This window comes from Cyanistes caeruleus, chromosome 1 (assembly GCF_971803275.1).
Source record: "Cyanistes caeruleus chromosome 1, bCyaCae1.hap1.1, whole genome shotgun sequence".
Taxonomy (NCBI): Eukaryota; Metazoa; Chordata; class Aves; order Passeriformes; family Paridae; genus Cyanistes; species Cyanistes caeruleus.
In genome coordinates, this window is record NC_141701.1 from 26,492,320 (window position 1) to 26,510,140 (window position 17,821).

The 17,821-nt window shown below is 34.6% G+C and overlaps 1 protein-coding gene and 1 long non-coding RNA gene across 2 annotated transcripts in view; one reads left to right on the plus strand and one right to left on the minus strand.

The window, feature by feature from the left end:
• MMP16 (matrix metallopeptidase 16) overlaps positions 1–17,821 on the plus strand; it is a 166,946-nt gene that overhangs the window by 90,009 nt on the left and 59,116 nt on the right. The window contains exons 3-4 of the mRNA XM_086883419.1: positions 819–941; positions 9,565–9,869. Coding sequence (XP_086739545.1) covers positions 819–941; positions 9,565–9,869 — 428 coding nt within the window. The remainder of the gene's footprint in view (positions 1–818; positions 942–9,564; positions 9,870–17,821) is intronic.
• On the minus strand, positions 4,648–12,071 carry LOC111924574 (uncharacterized). The gene is made up of 2 exons (XR_015285165.1): positions 11,985–12,071; positions 4,648–4,768 (listed from the first exon to the last, which is right to left on the minus strand). It is a non-coding gene; the product is annotated as an uncharacterized LOC111924574 (long non-coding RNA).

Below are 17,821 nucleotides of genomic sequence, written 5' to 3' on the forward strand. Positions count from 1 at the left end.
TAATGGTCAGAAATTCATCCATGAAAGCCTGAATATAGTCTATGACTACTCTTCTGGTAAATGGCATTGTAAAACTATAGCTTTTACATAAATAATTGTTTGGCATGATAGAAATATAGTCCAATGAGCTGGAAAAAGTAACAGAGGAGATTTGTCTTTTACTTACGCAGTAAAGACTTTAGTCTTGCTCTCTTCCTGATGGTAAATTGTCCTGCAGCCATTCAATTCATATAAAATAATAACATTAGCTGTGTTTTATTTCAACTAAATAGTGTCTTACACTACAAGTGAGGAATAGTTGGAGGATATTGCTGTGGAAATGATATTTCTGTATTAGATATCATCTTAATTATAATATATTTTGAATGCTGTCAAGTTTAAAGTTTTTGAAATATTGGAGAACAATGATGTATTGAAAAGCACTGTAGAAATAAAATCTTTCTCTATGAAATCTGGTGCTTCTGCAATGGTCATTTTTATTATATGCAATTTAGATTTTTGGCTTGATTTTGTGCAGAACATTGAATATTCTTAAGCAATAATTCCTGAGTTAAATATCTCCATTAGGAGTTTTAAGTTCCAATGAGATACTTCTCATTGTGTGGAAAAAGAGTAAGGTAGAAGAATTTGATAGTATCAAATAGTTAGCAATTTCAGTATCATGAATTAAAAAACCAGCAATGGTCTGTTGTTTTTATAAGTTTATATGTTCTATAAAATTATATGTACAGATAATAACGTGGGGTTTTTTTTTAGGGATGCAGTAGTTATTATTTTTCTTTCATGTTGCTTTAACTGTGTGGTGCTGTTTCTTGCAGCTGGATGAAGAAACCTCGATGTGGTGTGCCTGACCAAACGAGAGGTAGCTCCAAATTTAACATTCGTCGGAAACGCTACGCGTTAACAGGACAGAAATGGCAACACAAACATATCACTTACAGGTACTAAAGATATTCCTGTAGGCATGCTAATGTCACTAATGGTGATGGCTTTTCATTTAAAGTAAATAGAAATTCCTAAATGTTTTTCAATATTTTGAGAAGTTTATTATTAATGTATGATATAAAAGTGCTACTCTGGGTATACCTCCTATAAGTATGTATGTGCTGTATAAGAACCAGGTTGTTTTCTTGGACTAAAATTGCATCTATTTAGTAGCCAGTAAACTTTCTGAAGCTTACAGCATCAGTTTAACACCCAGTGTGTCCTTAAGTTTACCTTTCAACTTTCTTGGCAACTTCTCAGGAAATAATGCTCTAAATCTAGGAGTGCTGTAATGAAACTCAGATTTCTAATTTAAATATGTAAAATAGGTTATTGAAAGGAGTCAGTCTCTGCAAAATGTAGGTGCCTATGGGTCTGTTCTAAGTACAAATTAATTTGATTATAATTTGATGAGTCACTGACCCGACCATTTCCTGTCTAGATGATGATGGGTGCAGGAGGGTGTGCAGGGCAGTACATCTGTATAACTCCTGAGCCTGACACGTAGTTAGCACAGTGTGCCTGCTGTCAAAACTGAGGCCTTGCAGGGAAAGTTAGATGGAAACTTTCAAGATGTACTCACTAGAGCTCTGTCAACCAGAGAAAGTGTCATGTATATTATATAAAACCCCCAATCTGTCAGCAAAATAAGGATTCCAATAGAGACTGTTGGAAAATTTACACAGCCTCATCATGGATTCCTGTAATATCTAACAGGGGTAAGAGGTAAAAGGGTGAGGGATAAAATAGTTTTCCAATTCATTAACTAGTGCCGTTATTTACAAACCCATACAAGTAGTAAATATAAAGTTCATAGGCCTTAATAGTCATACAGACTGTTCCTCATACCCTGATGAAGAGAGTTTAATTTGTAACCCTATGTCACTACTCTGGTTTATGACTGAATAGTTTAAGATATTACATTCTGATACAACATCAAGGAATAGACAACTGACTTGCCTTGGGGCTGGTAAGTTGCATTGGCTGAAGTCCTTTATTGTTAATGTAAATGTAATTTATAGCTGGTTAGAATAAGAATGCTTACCTACAGCACTGTACATCTTTTTGCATTTTTTTAGAATTTAAGTACAGAGTGTGCACACTTAGGAGGCATGTGTAGTCATCTACTCATATGTGTAGTTTTCTACCACTCTGATTGTACAGGGTCTGATTCCCTGTTTCATTACACAATTTTTTACAACAGTCTAAATCCTACCACTTGTATATCTTCTGGACTGTCACCCAAAGCATTAATCCAAATAACAGATGAAGGTGCCCAGTGTTAAGCTAAGTGACAACTATCTAGTAACCTTTCTCACTCTGAGGAATTTATAGCAGTTCTTTATCTCCTGCCTCCCCTCTTTGAAAATGTTCTCTCTCTCACTTTGACAAGACTTCCAGTCAAACAGAGCTTTGAAGTGACTAAGTCTGTAATATTTTTTACAGTGAATTATAGTACAAAAGACATTTAAAATAGAAACCCTACATTTGATTAGAATAGAAAATAAATGTTATATTGTCTTTTTGATTTAGAAAATAACCCAAAGCAAATAAAGACCAAAAAAAAAAAAAAACTAAGATTCTTTTCACACTTTTCACCAATTCCCTGCTAACAGGCTTATAACATGTTAAATGAATGACATTTTACCCTGCTTTGTTCCTTAAAATTTTAATCATATCTCTAGTGTCATTTATCTGCTCATTTTTTCTCTATGCCACTCCTCAGTCTCTTTATAACCTGCAGTTTTTCAGCTGCATTCTGTGCCTTCCTGGCCAGTCGAACCTTGCATCCTGAAGTGTGCCTGCTAAGTTTAGTAATTCCTCCACAGAAAGAGCAATTTCTCCTTCATTTCACTGTGTAGTACATCTTACAATTTTCTGGAAAGCAAAATCAAAACCCCATAACAAATGCTCCCAAAAGCAAGTTCCCCACCCTTCCTTGCCCTGGAACTTTTTTTAACATGTAATTTTTCAATTGAAAACAGTTCTGCAAAATTTCAAGATAAGTTTCAATGAAGCAACTTGAAATTACAATTATAATTAGAAGATACATTAATAATGTTGGGGGGTTTTTTGCCCCATATTAAATTTTTATGCCCTTTCAGTAACAGATTGAATTTTGGAGTTAGGTGATATTTATTCTTAGAAAGAAATGTGTTTACAGACAGAACCAAAATACAGATTTCCAGTACTGGGAACACCAGCATGGAATGGACAATCTGCTGCATTAATTATGCTTGCTCTCCCTCAGGGAATGCAGCCTTCTTCTCATTTGAACTGATGTGTGATGTTTGTTGGAATTCCTGTTTCTGATGAAGCTACCCAGTTCACAGTATTTTTCTGCCTGGTATAGTTTATGCTGATAAACCTTGTGACCATTATTAGTATACATGTTATAGACTAACATGCCTTTTACAAAGAGCAAAACAGAAAGTAAGTATTTGAAGCTTTGTACCAGCCAAAAGAGTATAGGGGTGAAAGAGAACATCTAGAGTACAAGAAAATTACGACTCCATTACAGAAAAAGCTACAGAGATCTAAATGATATAGTCTTAATCTTTCCTTAGTATTTCAGGCTGTGTCAGGTTACACAACCATCTCTGAACATTGTACAGAATCAGAGAAGAAATTTAAGAAGGCTATGAAAGGATTTTTAAAAATTATTTAAGTTTTTTAAAAAAATTTGAGGGGGTACTTTTGAAGGCACATATGATTCTCAAAAATATAGTCACCTTCTCTTTTGCTAGGAAAGTAAATAATCCAGTACTTTAAAGAAGGAGCAACAATGTGAATCAATAAAGCTATCTGTTTTGTAAAAATAGAATATAAATGTTTATCTGTCAATTTTAGACAGAGAATCATTGAATATGAACCCCTCCTCATCAGCATTCTGTGCATATTATTCATAATCTGAGCTCCAGCAGTCAGTCATTTCTCAATTGACCAGATTATTCCATTTGTGAAATACTTTTGCAAGTAAAATTGGACAATGTTCTGTAAAAAATAAAAGCTTTGCCTTGAATTATAGCCATGACTTAGAACTTGTAATGATTTAAAATAAAATAATAATTTAAAAGCTATTCTGATTAATTTTTTTCTTTCTTAAGTAAGGAAAAAAACAAATTCAATTGTTCAGCAATATATTATCATTTAATTGGTGCAGGAAACAGCTCTAGATAGGCAATAGCTCCATCCCAAACCCACTATAAATAATTTAGTATTTTTCTTGAGTTCAGTTGACAATGGGTCAAGCCCTAGATAATTGTCATTTTCCTTTTACAAGTTAGATATATCCTATATTCTAACTATATGCTGTTCAGATAAATGAATGAATTAATGAATACTAGCTGGGAGCTTCAGTAGGCAATGAAAACTCTTCTCTGGCCTGTTAGCAATAGACTGTGCAATTCCTATAGTCTGGATGGTCCATATTGTGTAGAATATGGAGAAATGTTTTTTTTCTTGGATATTGGATATCCACACTAATAAATAAGGAAACAGTGGATTAAGAAAAAACTTGGAAAGTGCTGCTGATTCATAGCAGCAAAAATATTTTTGAGTGTATTACTACAAAGTAATATTTAGAACACATTCCATGTTTATGGTTCATTTTGTTGATTTTAGATAACCTAGTAGTAAATTATGACATCAGATCTCTTAAAATAGCTTTCCTATAAAAACATTTATCTGTCAAGTATTTTGCTAATCTTAGGTTTTTGTCTCGGAAATCTCATGTCTTTCACATTTCATCTTCTTTTAATGAATGTTGAGGAGAATGTTATCCCTGAAAATGAAGAGGCAAGATAATAATAAGTTCTTTCAATCATGGCAGCAGTAGGTTGAAAATCAAACCCACAGAAAATCAAAAGCAACAGTTCTGGTGTAGGATTAATCAACATGAGCAAGAGCTGTATGAACCAAGATAGCACTCTTAGTCCATGTCTACAAAGAGTTAGAAACTGAAACTGGAAAGAAGTTGAAGCTAAAAGACCTCACGTCAGTGAGAGTTTAGTGAAGCAATCTCTTCAGTGATTTCTAGAGAAATGATGGCCCAAAGTGAAATATGTTTTTGGCCAGAGGTAATTTATTACTTTCAATAAAAGTTACAGTGTGATTAAAAACCAAACAAACAAACAAAAAACTCTCCACCAAAACAACAAACAAGCCTCCAAAATTTTGGTTCAGTTTAGGTTTGATTTACATCAATGACAGTAAAAAGGTTATGTCAACAATTTATGCAAATTTAATGTATGTTCCAATTCATTTTACCTGAACAATTTCATCTCAAGCACAGATCTGTAACCAGCTTACTTCAAACAGATTACTGACTGTATCTTTTTACCTACTCAATTTAAATTCCTGCTCTTTCATCTATTTAAATTTCAGATTACTGATTTTACACAGTCAAGTGAGGTATATCCTGACAATCTTGCAAGGCTCCTGAAGCTGATACAGCCAAAAATATGTCAGTGAAACATGGATAATTTTTCTTTTAGGATATTTTGGGAAAGGAGTGGGAAGGGAAGGAAAGGAAAACCCAAAGCTTTTCTGAAATCAATAGACTCAGGATTATACAATAACACTCTCAAAACAGGACTCTTCAGACAGCTGTGGAAATAGTAAATCAATGTGAAAAGGGCATATCAGTGATAAAATCTAATCATTCTTGTGGAAGACATGTATTTTAAAGTTATAATGCTTGGAACAACTATCAGGTTGAAAATCATAGAAAACCAGCAATAATAACCACCAAAAAAAAGCATAATCAATTGATACAGGGCTGTTGCAGTCTAAAAATAACAGCTTTCAAAATTTATAAAATGTGTCACTCAGTTTATTTATTTGTAAAACATGGCATGAAAAAAAATATTTCATCTTATAGATTGCCTTTTGTTTAGTAATTACAGGATCTTCAACCTCTTTGTACTGCCAATCTGGTCAAGGTCAGCTTTGGATCTTTCTCTCATTTGAGCTTCTTTGCTGTGAAATGATCACTAGACATGCAGACTAAGAAAGCAATACTTAGAAAAAAGATGTATTTTTATTATGAAGGCCTTTGTCTTGCTATGCTTTCACCTTGCAATAAGAGTGATTCTGAGTTGTCACATCCTACACTTCTATTTGATCTCCATTATCTGCACATGTTGAGTGTAAGATACCAAATTCCTCTTTTTTTTACTGTTTCAGGTGATTCCTGGATTTAAGATGCAGATCTAAATGTAATAGGAAAGGGCTTATATGAGACTTTATTTGCTATTGCAATCATAGGTCTAAACTGAAGACTTTTAGAAGATTTATAGTATCTCTGGCAATTGATAGACTGTCTTTATGAAGTGATTTTACTGTACTTCCCCCTTGGAGGTTGTATGATAAACAGCATGAAAGAAATGTAACATAACTTGGGTTTCAGATATCTGCACTGGTGAATGATTTTGAGCAAAGTTCCCAGCAAGACAATTTCAATGTTTGTGTTGCACGATGTTGGTATTTACTCTTTCAGTGTTGAACTTGGACTGTGTTTTACACATTAAAATTGGACAATAGTCTTTTGTAAATATTTTTGTATAGGAATAACTGATGATTTGTGTAATTTCTCCTTAAAGTTACACTTTTCTGTATAATCTTGCCCACTCCAATCTTGGTTTGGAAGTCAGAAATTTCTCTGGTTTTAATACAGAAAGTGTGCTTTAAAAAAAGTTGACAATGAATCTGGAGATGTAGGATGCTATTTTCAAAAGTCAATAGCTGAATGCCATGGAAAATGTCTGCTGTAAAAGGTAGTCTACTCTAGCTTGCAAGTGTGAAACTAGCCCAGTGGCTCAGTTTGTCATTTTTAATCTGATTAAAACTCAATTCAATGTCCTGAAAAAACAAGAAAATTTAAAATGATAAGCTTTAATGTTTGAGTCAAACCCTTTTAGTCCAATTGCACAATTTATCATCAGTACAAAATTCCAATCCATTTTAATCCATTTCCTCATTTGACATATAATAGCAGAAAACCCTTCTTTTGTTCTGTTTGCTTAAGACCAAAGGGGGACTTTGACCAATTACTAAGATTCCTAAATACAAAAAAAACAACCCAAAAAACAAACAAACCAAACAAAACACCAAAAATAAAACAACCAAAAAATACCCAAAGAAAGAAGCAAAAACAAAAAACCACAACTAACAACAACAACAACAAAAAACTCAAAACCAAATGAAGCCCAAGCTGTATATTTCAGATGAACTTTTTCTATATCAGTATTTCAGTTTTTCTGCAGTTTTTCTAGCCATGCTCTGTTTTCTATGAGAGCCTGTTGATTCATTTGCCATATTCTTTATACATGGCAAATAACAGAGGCTCTAACCCTTCAAAGAGCTCTTCTTCAGGCAGTACACGTGCCTTAGGGGGAGCACAGCAGGACTAGGAGCACCTCTGCCAGCTTTGCAGGGGATATTCTTAGCATAGCATCAGGGAAGTTTTTGGTAGTGGAAGTGTGCCATTGTGAAGTGCTTTTGATTTTGTGTCATAGGACAGGTTCCAAAATGCTATACTTTCTCAGGGGGAACAGACAGTAGTTTATGAACTTGCTAATTAAAGCATCTCAAAAAAACCCTAATTCTCAGAGGTGGGAGCTTTCAGAGAGGGGTTCTGCAAGGGCTGAGTGTGTTGGTCCAGTGTGTCCAATATTTTTTTATCACAGAGAAAGCAATGCAACACTGATCATAAAATGACTGATGAGCAAATAATTATGAAAGGGCATCATAGAAACCACTTTAAATCACATGACATTTACATTATGTAGAGTAAGGTCATGCCTACAGATCAGAGGACATTTTCTCTCTGACAGCAAGATCAGTACTGCAGTACTTTATAGTTCTGACAGAGCCAGTTTTAAAAGAACATTAAAAAATTGAGTTGAGTTTAATAAAAATCACAGAAAATATTCAATATACTGGAGAAAATGTCTTCTAACCAGAGATTTATAGATTTCAAAATTTTAATTTCTTAGAGACAACAAAAAGGTAATGACTTTGCAGTGCAGAAATGTCTTTTAAATATCTTTGTATAAGGGGAAAAGTTTTGAAGCTCATGTATGTGAGAGAGAAAGGCAGAACAAGAACCAATAATATAAGCCAGGCAAATAATAGAATCGACAGAAGTGTGAATTGATTGGTTAAATTACCTTTGGAACAAAAGATCCAGGAAAGCAGTGAATTGTCTGCAATGTATTATCTTATGCTTCATGTTGGTATTTCTTTGGAACATGCATACCAGCTAAAAAATTATGCTTTGGTTAGACAGCACTATTGGACTCAATACAGTGAAATCTTTTTGAGTGGAAGTCCATATAGGTAACTTTATGTTTTCTACCTGAAGCTGTGAACAAAATGTATATATGAAATAAAATCTATACAATCACACTTGAAGGATTTGTTCCCATTTATAAAAACATAAATGCCATATAGTCAAGCACATTTAATGTACCAAAAAAATCAATCTTTTGAGCTTTATTCATGAAAGTATATTTGTTGTCTTTTAATGTGCCATGCTGTGTAAACTGACAAAAATATTACATGTACTCTAAAACTATGCAATTTTTGAAAATTGTGCTGGACATTCAGTCAAGCACATGTCAAAGGAACAAAGAGAATCTGATTGCAGCAGCTTCAGAGCAGACACAAACCTAATAGAGTTTTTGCTGCCTATATGGATCGAGTGGAAATGATGCAGAAAATTGGATAGGTTTGAAATTGATTATTGACATTCTTTTCTTGAATTCAATAATGAAAACAAAGAAAGATTTTTTTTAAAAGATGATTTCACGATAATTTACTAACTATGAGAGTAAACTGCAGTTCTCAAGGTTTTTGCCTTTTTCCTGTATGTGTCACTTGAAGAAGTAGTGGAGACTGAAATTTCTGTTTAAATACATATTCTTGACTTAGCATGTAATTGTCTAATATAAAATGGTTTCTCTGATGGATTCTACAGTTTTATGGAAGATTTACAGATGTAATCAGATCATAAAAGGACGTATTAGCCTGTACTAAAGTCAAAAGGCTTTGTTTCTGATACGGAATTTTTCCAGTTGCAAATACAACAAGGCTTTGTGATTACTGGTTGGTGGTCACAGTATGGAGTTCTGCTTTTGTTAATGAACTCACTAATAAGTAAAAATTTAATTTAACTAAAAACATTTTTTTTTTGATCAGAAAGAACACAACATTCTTTAGCTGTGATGGATTCTAATTGTGGTCCAGGAGGTAAACAGTCAGTGGTTGATTAATCTGGTTATCCCACTGTTAGGAATTTTTCATTTTAATATATTCTTAATCTTCTAAATATAATGTGGTTTTTTTCTACTGCTGGGAGTAAGCTAGCTATCATAATAAATTCCATCTTAAAGGGCTGTACAGATTGACACCATAATTTTGTACCAGCTCGTTTGAAAAAACTCTTCTCAAAGTGCCAGGCTAGCATGTTTTATTAAAAACACAGTGCTTATAATAATTAGGGGGAAGTGGTTATTAGCAGTGTCATTTACCACTCTGTTAAATTTAATCTGTGTAATGTTTCTCTGTTTATTTCAGCATAAAGAACGTCACTCCAAAAGTAGGTGATGCTGAAACTCGTAAAGCCATTCGCCGTGCCTTCGATGTGTGGCAGAATGTAACTCCTCTAACATTTGAAGAAGTTCCTTACATTGAATTAGAAAATGGCAAGAGAGACGTGGATATTACTATCATTTTTGCATCAGGTTTTCATGGAGACAGTTCTCCCTTTGATGGGGAGGGAGGATTTTTAGCTCATGCATATTTTCCTGGCCCAGGAATTGGGGGAGACACTCATTTCGACTCAGACGAGCCATGGACCTTGGGAAATCCCAATCATGATGGTAAGAGAAGGTTTTATTTTATACAAAATAGATAAGTGGCATGAATTTTCAGCTAACAGAACTACTTCCATCCTACCCTGTTCCTAAAGTCAGGTGGTTTGCTTTCCTTGGTTAACATTACTTTAGAAATATATTTAATTGATTGGTCTGTTTGAATCCAAGGTAGAAAAGTATCTGTCTGAATGTAATACATTATGAAAACATGTTTTGCTTGAAAAACATTGAATTCTTCTTAGGAAACTTCATGACCATTCAAACATTGTACTGGTTAATATTTACCTAAACTTTAGTTTTGCATTTTTTAACAGGTCAAGCTTATTTAGGTTTAGGAAAAATGTGGAATATTCCTAAACAGTGATATAAGAGAGGTTAAGAATTACTCCAGCTAGTATCCAATTCTGTGGATACCAAAGTACATAAAACCTAGTTTTCAGTTTGTATCTATGATGATCCAGTGGCAGTGTTTAAAGGCAAATCTTTAAGATGCCTTTCCAAGAGCAGAATTGGTGTTTCCCAAAAACTTTTGAATGTCTTTTGGAATTGTTGATTATAACATGTCCAATTTACTTAAGTAGTACATTCCTCATAGTTAAATAAATGACTGCATAGTGCAGTTGACACACCAAAAATTTCCCAAATAAAGACTGAATATACCCTTTATTCTTCACAAATAAAATCTGGCCATTGCCAAGCTCTAAGGTGATGTGACTAAATTACTGCCATATCTGGGAAAGCTAATTTAAAGCTAAGTCTAACTTTGCATCTTGTCAAATCAGTAGCAAAGAAAGGATTTTCTGTAGACATATTCTGTGTTTGATGCTGTGACAGGTTTTGTTTCCAAGCAGCTTCAGTTATCCTGGTAAATCTCTGTAAGCCAGTTCCATGGAGTTTGAGACATCTCTTCAGCAAACAATGATACACAAAAGGAGATGCACAGGTGCACAAATAGGATGTTTCTGTCATACAAAAGATGATAGGGATGACAAGAAGTGCAGAGCTGTTGTATTTCAATGTTACACTGAATTTGTGAATGAGAGGCTTTATCTAATCTTTTTTTCTTTCCCCTTCTCATCTCAGATCCCCAAGTAAAATTCAGAGCTTTTTATGTAACAGCATTTGGAGTCTGCAACAAAACCTTAATTTGGCATTTTAGGAGTATAAATATGGTGTTGTGACTATTCCATTGGTGCAATACTTCTGCTGTGCCAGTCAGTTGAAGCAAGAGCTGTGCTTGGCACTGTGAATGCCCTCAGTTGTGCAATGGGATCAGGAGACTTCTTTATTGTGAAACAAGACCTGGATTCTTACTGGAGCAAAAACTGTGGCATTGCACAGCTTATATTTGTCCTCATCACACTTCTATCTCAAAGGAGCACTGCTGGGAGTCCTCTATGCAATAATCATACATAGTATGTATGTATGTACTAGTAATAGTACATACAACAGTATGACTGTGTAATAGTACATAGTCACAGCACTGTGACAGCAAATGAAGGTGATTTTATCTGTCTGGGGTTTTATGTTGGTTGAAGACCAACACTGCACATCATGTTCAGTGACTTTGGAGCTATTGTTTCAAGCATTCAAGAAAATCTACAGGCATGTGTACATTGAAGTCAGGATGTCAGTTTAATTGGGATAACTCGTTTGGAGCAGTTCCACACCATGTTTGAAAGTGAACAAACTTCTGGCTTTCTCATTCTCCTTTAACTTAAACAATTTTCAAAGTGCAAAATGGCACTCATTTCTTTATATGGCTTTTAAGGTTGAATTTTGTAGAGCAGCTTTCAAAAGCTATTACTTGTATTAATGAATTTCAATATATTTTGATGAAAAAAAATCAAGGGAAAGTAAATTGATGTAAAGTAAAGCACTAAAACTGTGCTTTTATGTATCTTAGAACCTTGAACTTTTATAATGAAAAGGTTTACTATCTATATCATGAAGGTTTAAAAGTTATCATTGGAAATTTTTGCTGCAAATTTAATAACTCATGTACTTTGGTATGCTCGTGTATACTTTTCGAAGGACACATTTTCCTGATAAAATGGAATATTCACAGTAAAAAATGGAAGATTTTTTAAAAATACATGATGATAAATAAAAGTATCTTACCAATGCAAGTTCTCTGAAGAATTTTGGCAACTGTTAGTTTCATTGTTGAAATGGTGGGAACCATGGGTCATAGCTGTTGACCAGAGAAAACTCCTCTATCATCGTAACCCTAGAAAGACCAATATATGTGCATTTCATCTGAAAATGCAGGGCAGCTGTTTGTCTGATTGGTGACTTTTAGCTATCAGGTAGGCAAGGTTTTCCTCATTGTCTTACTGATTAGCTTCTGTTTAGGAATTCTGGAGGATCATGCAGGTTTGGGTTATTTGTTTGTTTGTTTGTTTGTTTGTTTGTTTGTTTTGGGTTTTTTGAGGGGTTGTTTTGGTTTTTTGTTGTTGTTTGGTTTGGTTTTTTGGTTTGATTTTTTTTTTCCTGGGAAAAATTTCCAGGGGGAAAAAGACAAGCATGCCATTTGGGATTGGCAAGAAAGAAAGACCTACAGCTCTCTTGGGCTTCCTATCATTTTGAGCTGAGTCTTAGAACACTGAAAAGCAGAAGATTGAAAAACATATATCTGATCTCAGCTATGAGTAATTTTTCCCAGGCGAGTGTCAATTTTAAGATTCACTGCTCCAATAGTGGATAGTCACCTTCTTGTAGTATTATTTGAAATCCGGCAGAATGAGAAAAAGATTTGATGATTTATTTTTATTTTTAAACTATCTCTCACCCCAAGGGGCTGATTTTCTCTGGTTCCTATTCCAGTATCCCAGAGAAATTCAAAAACACAAAGCAACTTGTTTACTTAGCAGCAAGATTGCGAAAATGAGGTCCTTTTGAAAGTCCTAGCCTCATTCTTTTTGTACTGTTCTAATGAAAACAGTTTATATGCCATCTACCTCAGAAAAGACAGGCAAGTTAATGAAATGCTTTCATAAACTGTTATCCTTTTTAAAGTAATTTTCATTCCAAATAAGGAATCATATACAAAATCAGTATTCTGAGTATAGTTAATTACTACAGCAATTTATTCTGACTACTTAATTGCAGTGTCTTCATACATCAGGGTTTTGGTTGATTTGGTGGTTTGTTTTTTTTTTCTTGTCATGTTTGGTCGATTTTCTTGTATTTTCCTTTGGTTTAATAATACTCCAGACTCCAAGGACAGTTGCAGTAAAAATACATCATCTGCACAGCACTTTGCTGCTTTCCTTTGTTCTCACTTCATCGGCATTTTATCTTATCAATCATGTTCTGCTAAGAGATCCATGCTCTGACTCCTCCCTCATCCTGAAGAATGAATGAGGCTTTTGTAGGAGTAAAGACTAATGGGCCCGTCGCTCAGGAAAAAACCTCCTGTCACACAATTTTACACTTGCAGGCTTTCTACAAGGATATATTCCTTTGCTTTCATAATACCCTGTAAGCAGAGTACAGCTGGTACCTCAACTCTAGCTGAGCTGTGGAGGTCTTTCCTCTGAATTTCCATCCATGGTGCTGCAGGTGATCCTAGAAATACTGCCAGAAAGAACAATACACAGCATCACAGGGAAGCAGAGGAAACAAGGACAGAATTTCTTTTGCCAGGGAATGAGGGAGATACTGGAAGATAAAATATTATGCACTATTTTTTTGTTGTTTGTTTTCCTTTTATTTTTTTTAATAAGGAAAAGAAATGCTGTTCTGTCAAGACTTTATACAAAGTGTGTTTATTGGATTGTAGTTTTCCTTCAGCCAGCTCTCATCTTCTAGTTTCCCATTTAGCACAGCTACTTTTCAAGTTCCCATGGGAGTAGGCTGTTTCACTTACAGTAGACTCCATTTCCTTTATGATCTGCCTATCTCAGCTTCAGGTGAGATAAGAGCTTTAGATTTTAAATAATTTGGAGAAGGATGGTTTCTTCATGCACCTTATGAGTTGTCTTGTGCTCCTGGGCAGCCTCAGTTAAAACTCGGGTTATGCTGGTAGTGCTTAGCAAGTACAGCAGAAGAAGGAGCACTGTTCAGGAACAGCAAATCAAAATGGATAGGATTTTACAGGAAAATGTTTCACAATATGTACACTTAAAGATGTAAAAAAGGAGATGGAAATCATGCTGCCTACGTAGGTATCAGAAAAATCAGCACTTATTAGGGAAAGTTTTTAATCCTTATTTTCTTTTGAACTTAAGAATTGTAAACCAAAAAAAGAAAAAAAAAAAAAAGAAAAAAAAAGAATAAGAAATTAAGAAAAAAAGAAAGAGGAAGAAATCTGAATATACCAGTCTTGACACTAGGGAGAGATTTCCTTGTTCCCATTACTCTAATCCATTTAGGTGATATATATCTCCTCCTTGTTTTTAAATTAAAAATTTATGGACAATGAATGATGTATGTTAACTCAGAAAGGGACAATGACTTCTTCCTAGGAGTGGCAGTACTTTGGAGATATTGTACTGTCAAAACCCTCCACAAAAATCTTTTTCAAAGTATTTTCTTCAATGGAAATATTTCAGTTGACTGTGATGAAATTCAAAGTCACTGCCAGAGAGCATCTGGGATAGGTACTGTCTCTGTAAGTTTTCTAGTAGCTTGAAGAAAAATCCTGCCTTATGTTCTGTCTTTCTGTACCAAAACTGAAAGGGGCATCTTATTAGCCTTATTGCACTGGTTTATCAAAATTGATTTCACATTTGTCTGTCTACATGTACTTAAGGCAGTTTAAAGCTTTTTTAAAGCAGTTATTTTTTCTGGGAAGTTACTGAATGCATCTAAATCTATTTAAGGGAGTGTTAAACCAGTTTAAATTGAGAGTGCACTACTTTTAACTAGATTAATTTAAGATTGACCTACTTGCACAAATGCAGCTTTTTAAAAAAGGGCAAGATTTAGAAGTGCTTGGGGAAAACAAGGATTTCTTGGAGCTTAGTTTTCAAGCACATTAGACATGATATGTAATGTACCAATTACTGGATAAAATGTGGCCACAGAACTGTGTCTTCCAGCAGCAGAAAATATTTGGCAAAAACTAAGTGTAGATAAACACAGATCAGTAGTGGTAATTTGATACTGTTATCTTCATATCAGCAAAAGAAATAGAAGTCAAACTAAAATACATTATTTTTTACCTCTGTAACAAATTTACCAAGGTAGATAGTGTACCATACTGAAGTTCTGCAAAAAATAGTTATTCCATCAAAGAACATATGATAAATAATAACTGGAACTCCCTTACAGAAGTAATAGATGATTTTAGTGTACAGTGACATGTAAGGAGAATATTACTGCAGAGTATTTACATACATGTGTGATATCTGTAACTTGTGTATACATAAAACTTAAAAATTCAATAATTCAGTTTTGTTTATTTTTTTTGTTAAAAAATATCCAGTATTCAAATAATTATTCAAGTTTGCAGGCAATAACAAGAAAACAAGCAAAGAAACCTGTCACTTTGTACCATGCTGTTTGTAGACTGCCAAGTAAAAGCTTCTTGGACCTGATGCAAATGCAGTGTCTTGTGTAATGTACTTGGACTCCAGTTAGTGCATAGATTCTGCTGTGGGCACTGTGCTGGCAGCCAAGAAAAATTTATGAAAATCCTGATCTCTGAACTGCATAGATCAACTCGTAGTAAATTTCTTTTGGCTGCCAGTGTGGTTGACACAGTGCAGGAGATATATGCTGTTGGAAATGTGAACCAGTGGAGTTGTGAAAACCATCTCCTAAGGGAGCTCTGTGTCTTGAACAGTGTTCATGCTGTGGCTTGGTATAAAGGAAGCCAAGCATTTCAGATCAAAGGAAGCTCTGTATTACAATGTTAACATGGCTTTAATTTCATAAAGCATAGTGCTCTTAATTGATTATGTATGTTTTTTAATAAGCAATTATCAACATCAAACTTGATCTGCTACCAAGCAGGGTGACCTTCCAGTTGTCACATGCTTATTTTCTAGTTCTCCACTAGGATAACTATGTAAAATATTAATATCTTATGTGATTCTTTATTTTATAGTACTTAAGTATGTGCTTGTAAACAGAGAATTGCAAAAGCAGGTTCAGATCAAAGGTTATCCTACAAAATATCCTATCTCCAGTTAACAGCTATTAACAGATACCTAAAGAAGAGAATAAGAGCAGGGTAAACATATGGCAGTAAAACCCCAGCATATTCCCTCTTAGCTTCCAGTAATCTGTGGCTCATTGAATTTCTGAGGCACAGGCCATATTTTTGTGTTTAGTAGCCTATGAGGGATTTCCTTTCATTAATCGGTGTAATCTCTTTTTGAACTCATGTAAGCATTTGGTATCCACAACATCCTGTGACAATATGTCCTATAGTTTAAGCAGATGTGAAATGCTACTTCTTTCTGATTTTTTTTAGACAGATGGATGCTCATATTGTAAGGAAGTAATTTTCTAATAATTTTATCTATTCCATTCATATTTTATGGGCCTCTGTCAAATCTTGTTTACAGGATAAAGAGACTGAGACTATTGAATTGCAGTCTTGTTTATATATAAGGTTAAGGAAGTACAACTTCTATTTTAAATTGAAACTATTTGAGTGCAAAATGAGAGAATTAGCAATATTATAAAATATGACAAAACCCAACTATTGCATTTATAATATTACACAATGATGAAGATGCCAGGATAATATTTCAAAAAGCTTTGCAAGTTGCAGGCATATTGAATAACGATTGATTCTTTCAATTTCATCATTTTCCCTGAAATCCAATTTGATTCAGGAATCAATTAACACAAATAATACTTTCTGACACTAAACCACAACATTTTCAGTATTTAAAAAGAAACCAGTCTTTCCTTTATCAGTAAGTGCATTTTGTGCTGATAGAACATCCTGTGTCCTCAAACTTTCCAAATCTTCCTGGATTATACTTGTTGATGTGCACCTGTTCCATATCCAGTCACTCCAAGACTGTACCTAGAATCTTAACTCTCAGATATCCAGTGTCTGATGCATAAAATGTATCCTTGGAAATATTATCATGGTATCAAAGCTGCACTAACAGCTTCAGAACAGAAAGATCCCTTTCAGCTATTGAAGAGATGGGAAATTATTTTAAAAAGTCATAAATGGCCCTGGTTTCTTGTGAGGACTCAGTCTCTGGACATAGGACTATGCAGATAGAAGAGGATCTGTCTGCTGGACCCCATCTACTGGCTGGAAGCCAGATGGTGGAAAATGTTAACTGTTGGCAAAGTACTGACCTCATTTTTATAATTTTTGGGGAGGATTTTGCTTTCATGGAACACCCTTTAGGCTTTGAGGAAAGCACTTCATTTGCATGTTGTTAAAAGGGAAATCTGTTTAAAACTGGCAGTTAGTGAAAGCAGTTTTGTGGATGAATCCAGACCCATGTTCTAGATGTGTGTTTGACTAGATGTTTTTAATACATCCCAGGGGCTCTCAGTGTGTAATATCTTACTCTCAGCTTCCTTCTTGGCCTAGCATTTCTATATGCCCTATTATGAAAACTGAAAGAGAGGCTGAGGAATATGCTAAGAGAATTGGCTTTGTGATATTCTTAATTAAAGCAGTGGGATTGTAGACTAAGATACACATCTTACATCATGCTTTTCATGTCTGTAGAAGCAAGGTGATACTTAAGTGTAACTTAATTGCCAGAGACAGTCCTGATGCAGGTTGCAAACCAAAAAGGCAGCACAGCTCGAGCCACCAAATTGCATATTGCTTCCGTCGTGGCGTGGGTAAACACAGATCATTGCAATCCTTTGTGGAGTAGTTAGGGAAGTTGCAAATTCAGCTAACCATTCAGACTGCAACTGGAGGTTATTTCCCACAATACCAGGGCCAGCAGAACTGGCTTGCTTGCGTTTGCCATCTGCCTTAGTTTGTGATCAGCCAGCCTATCTTTAACCGCTAATGAAAA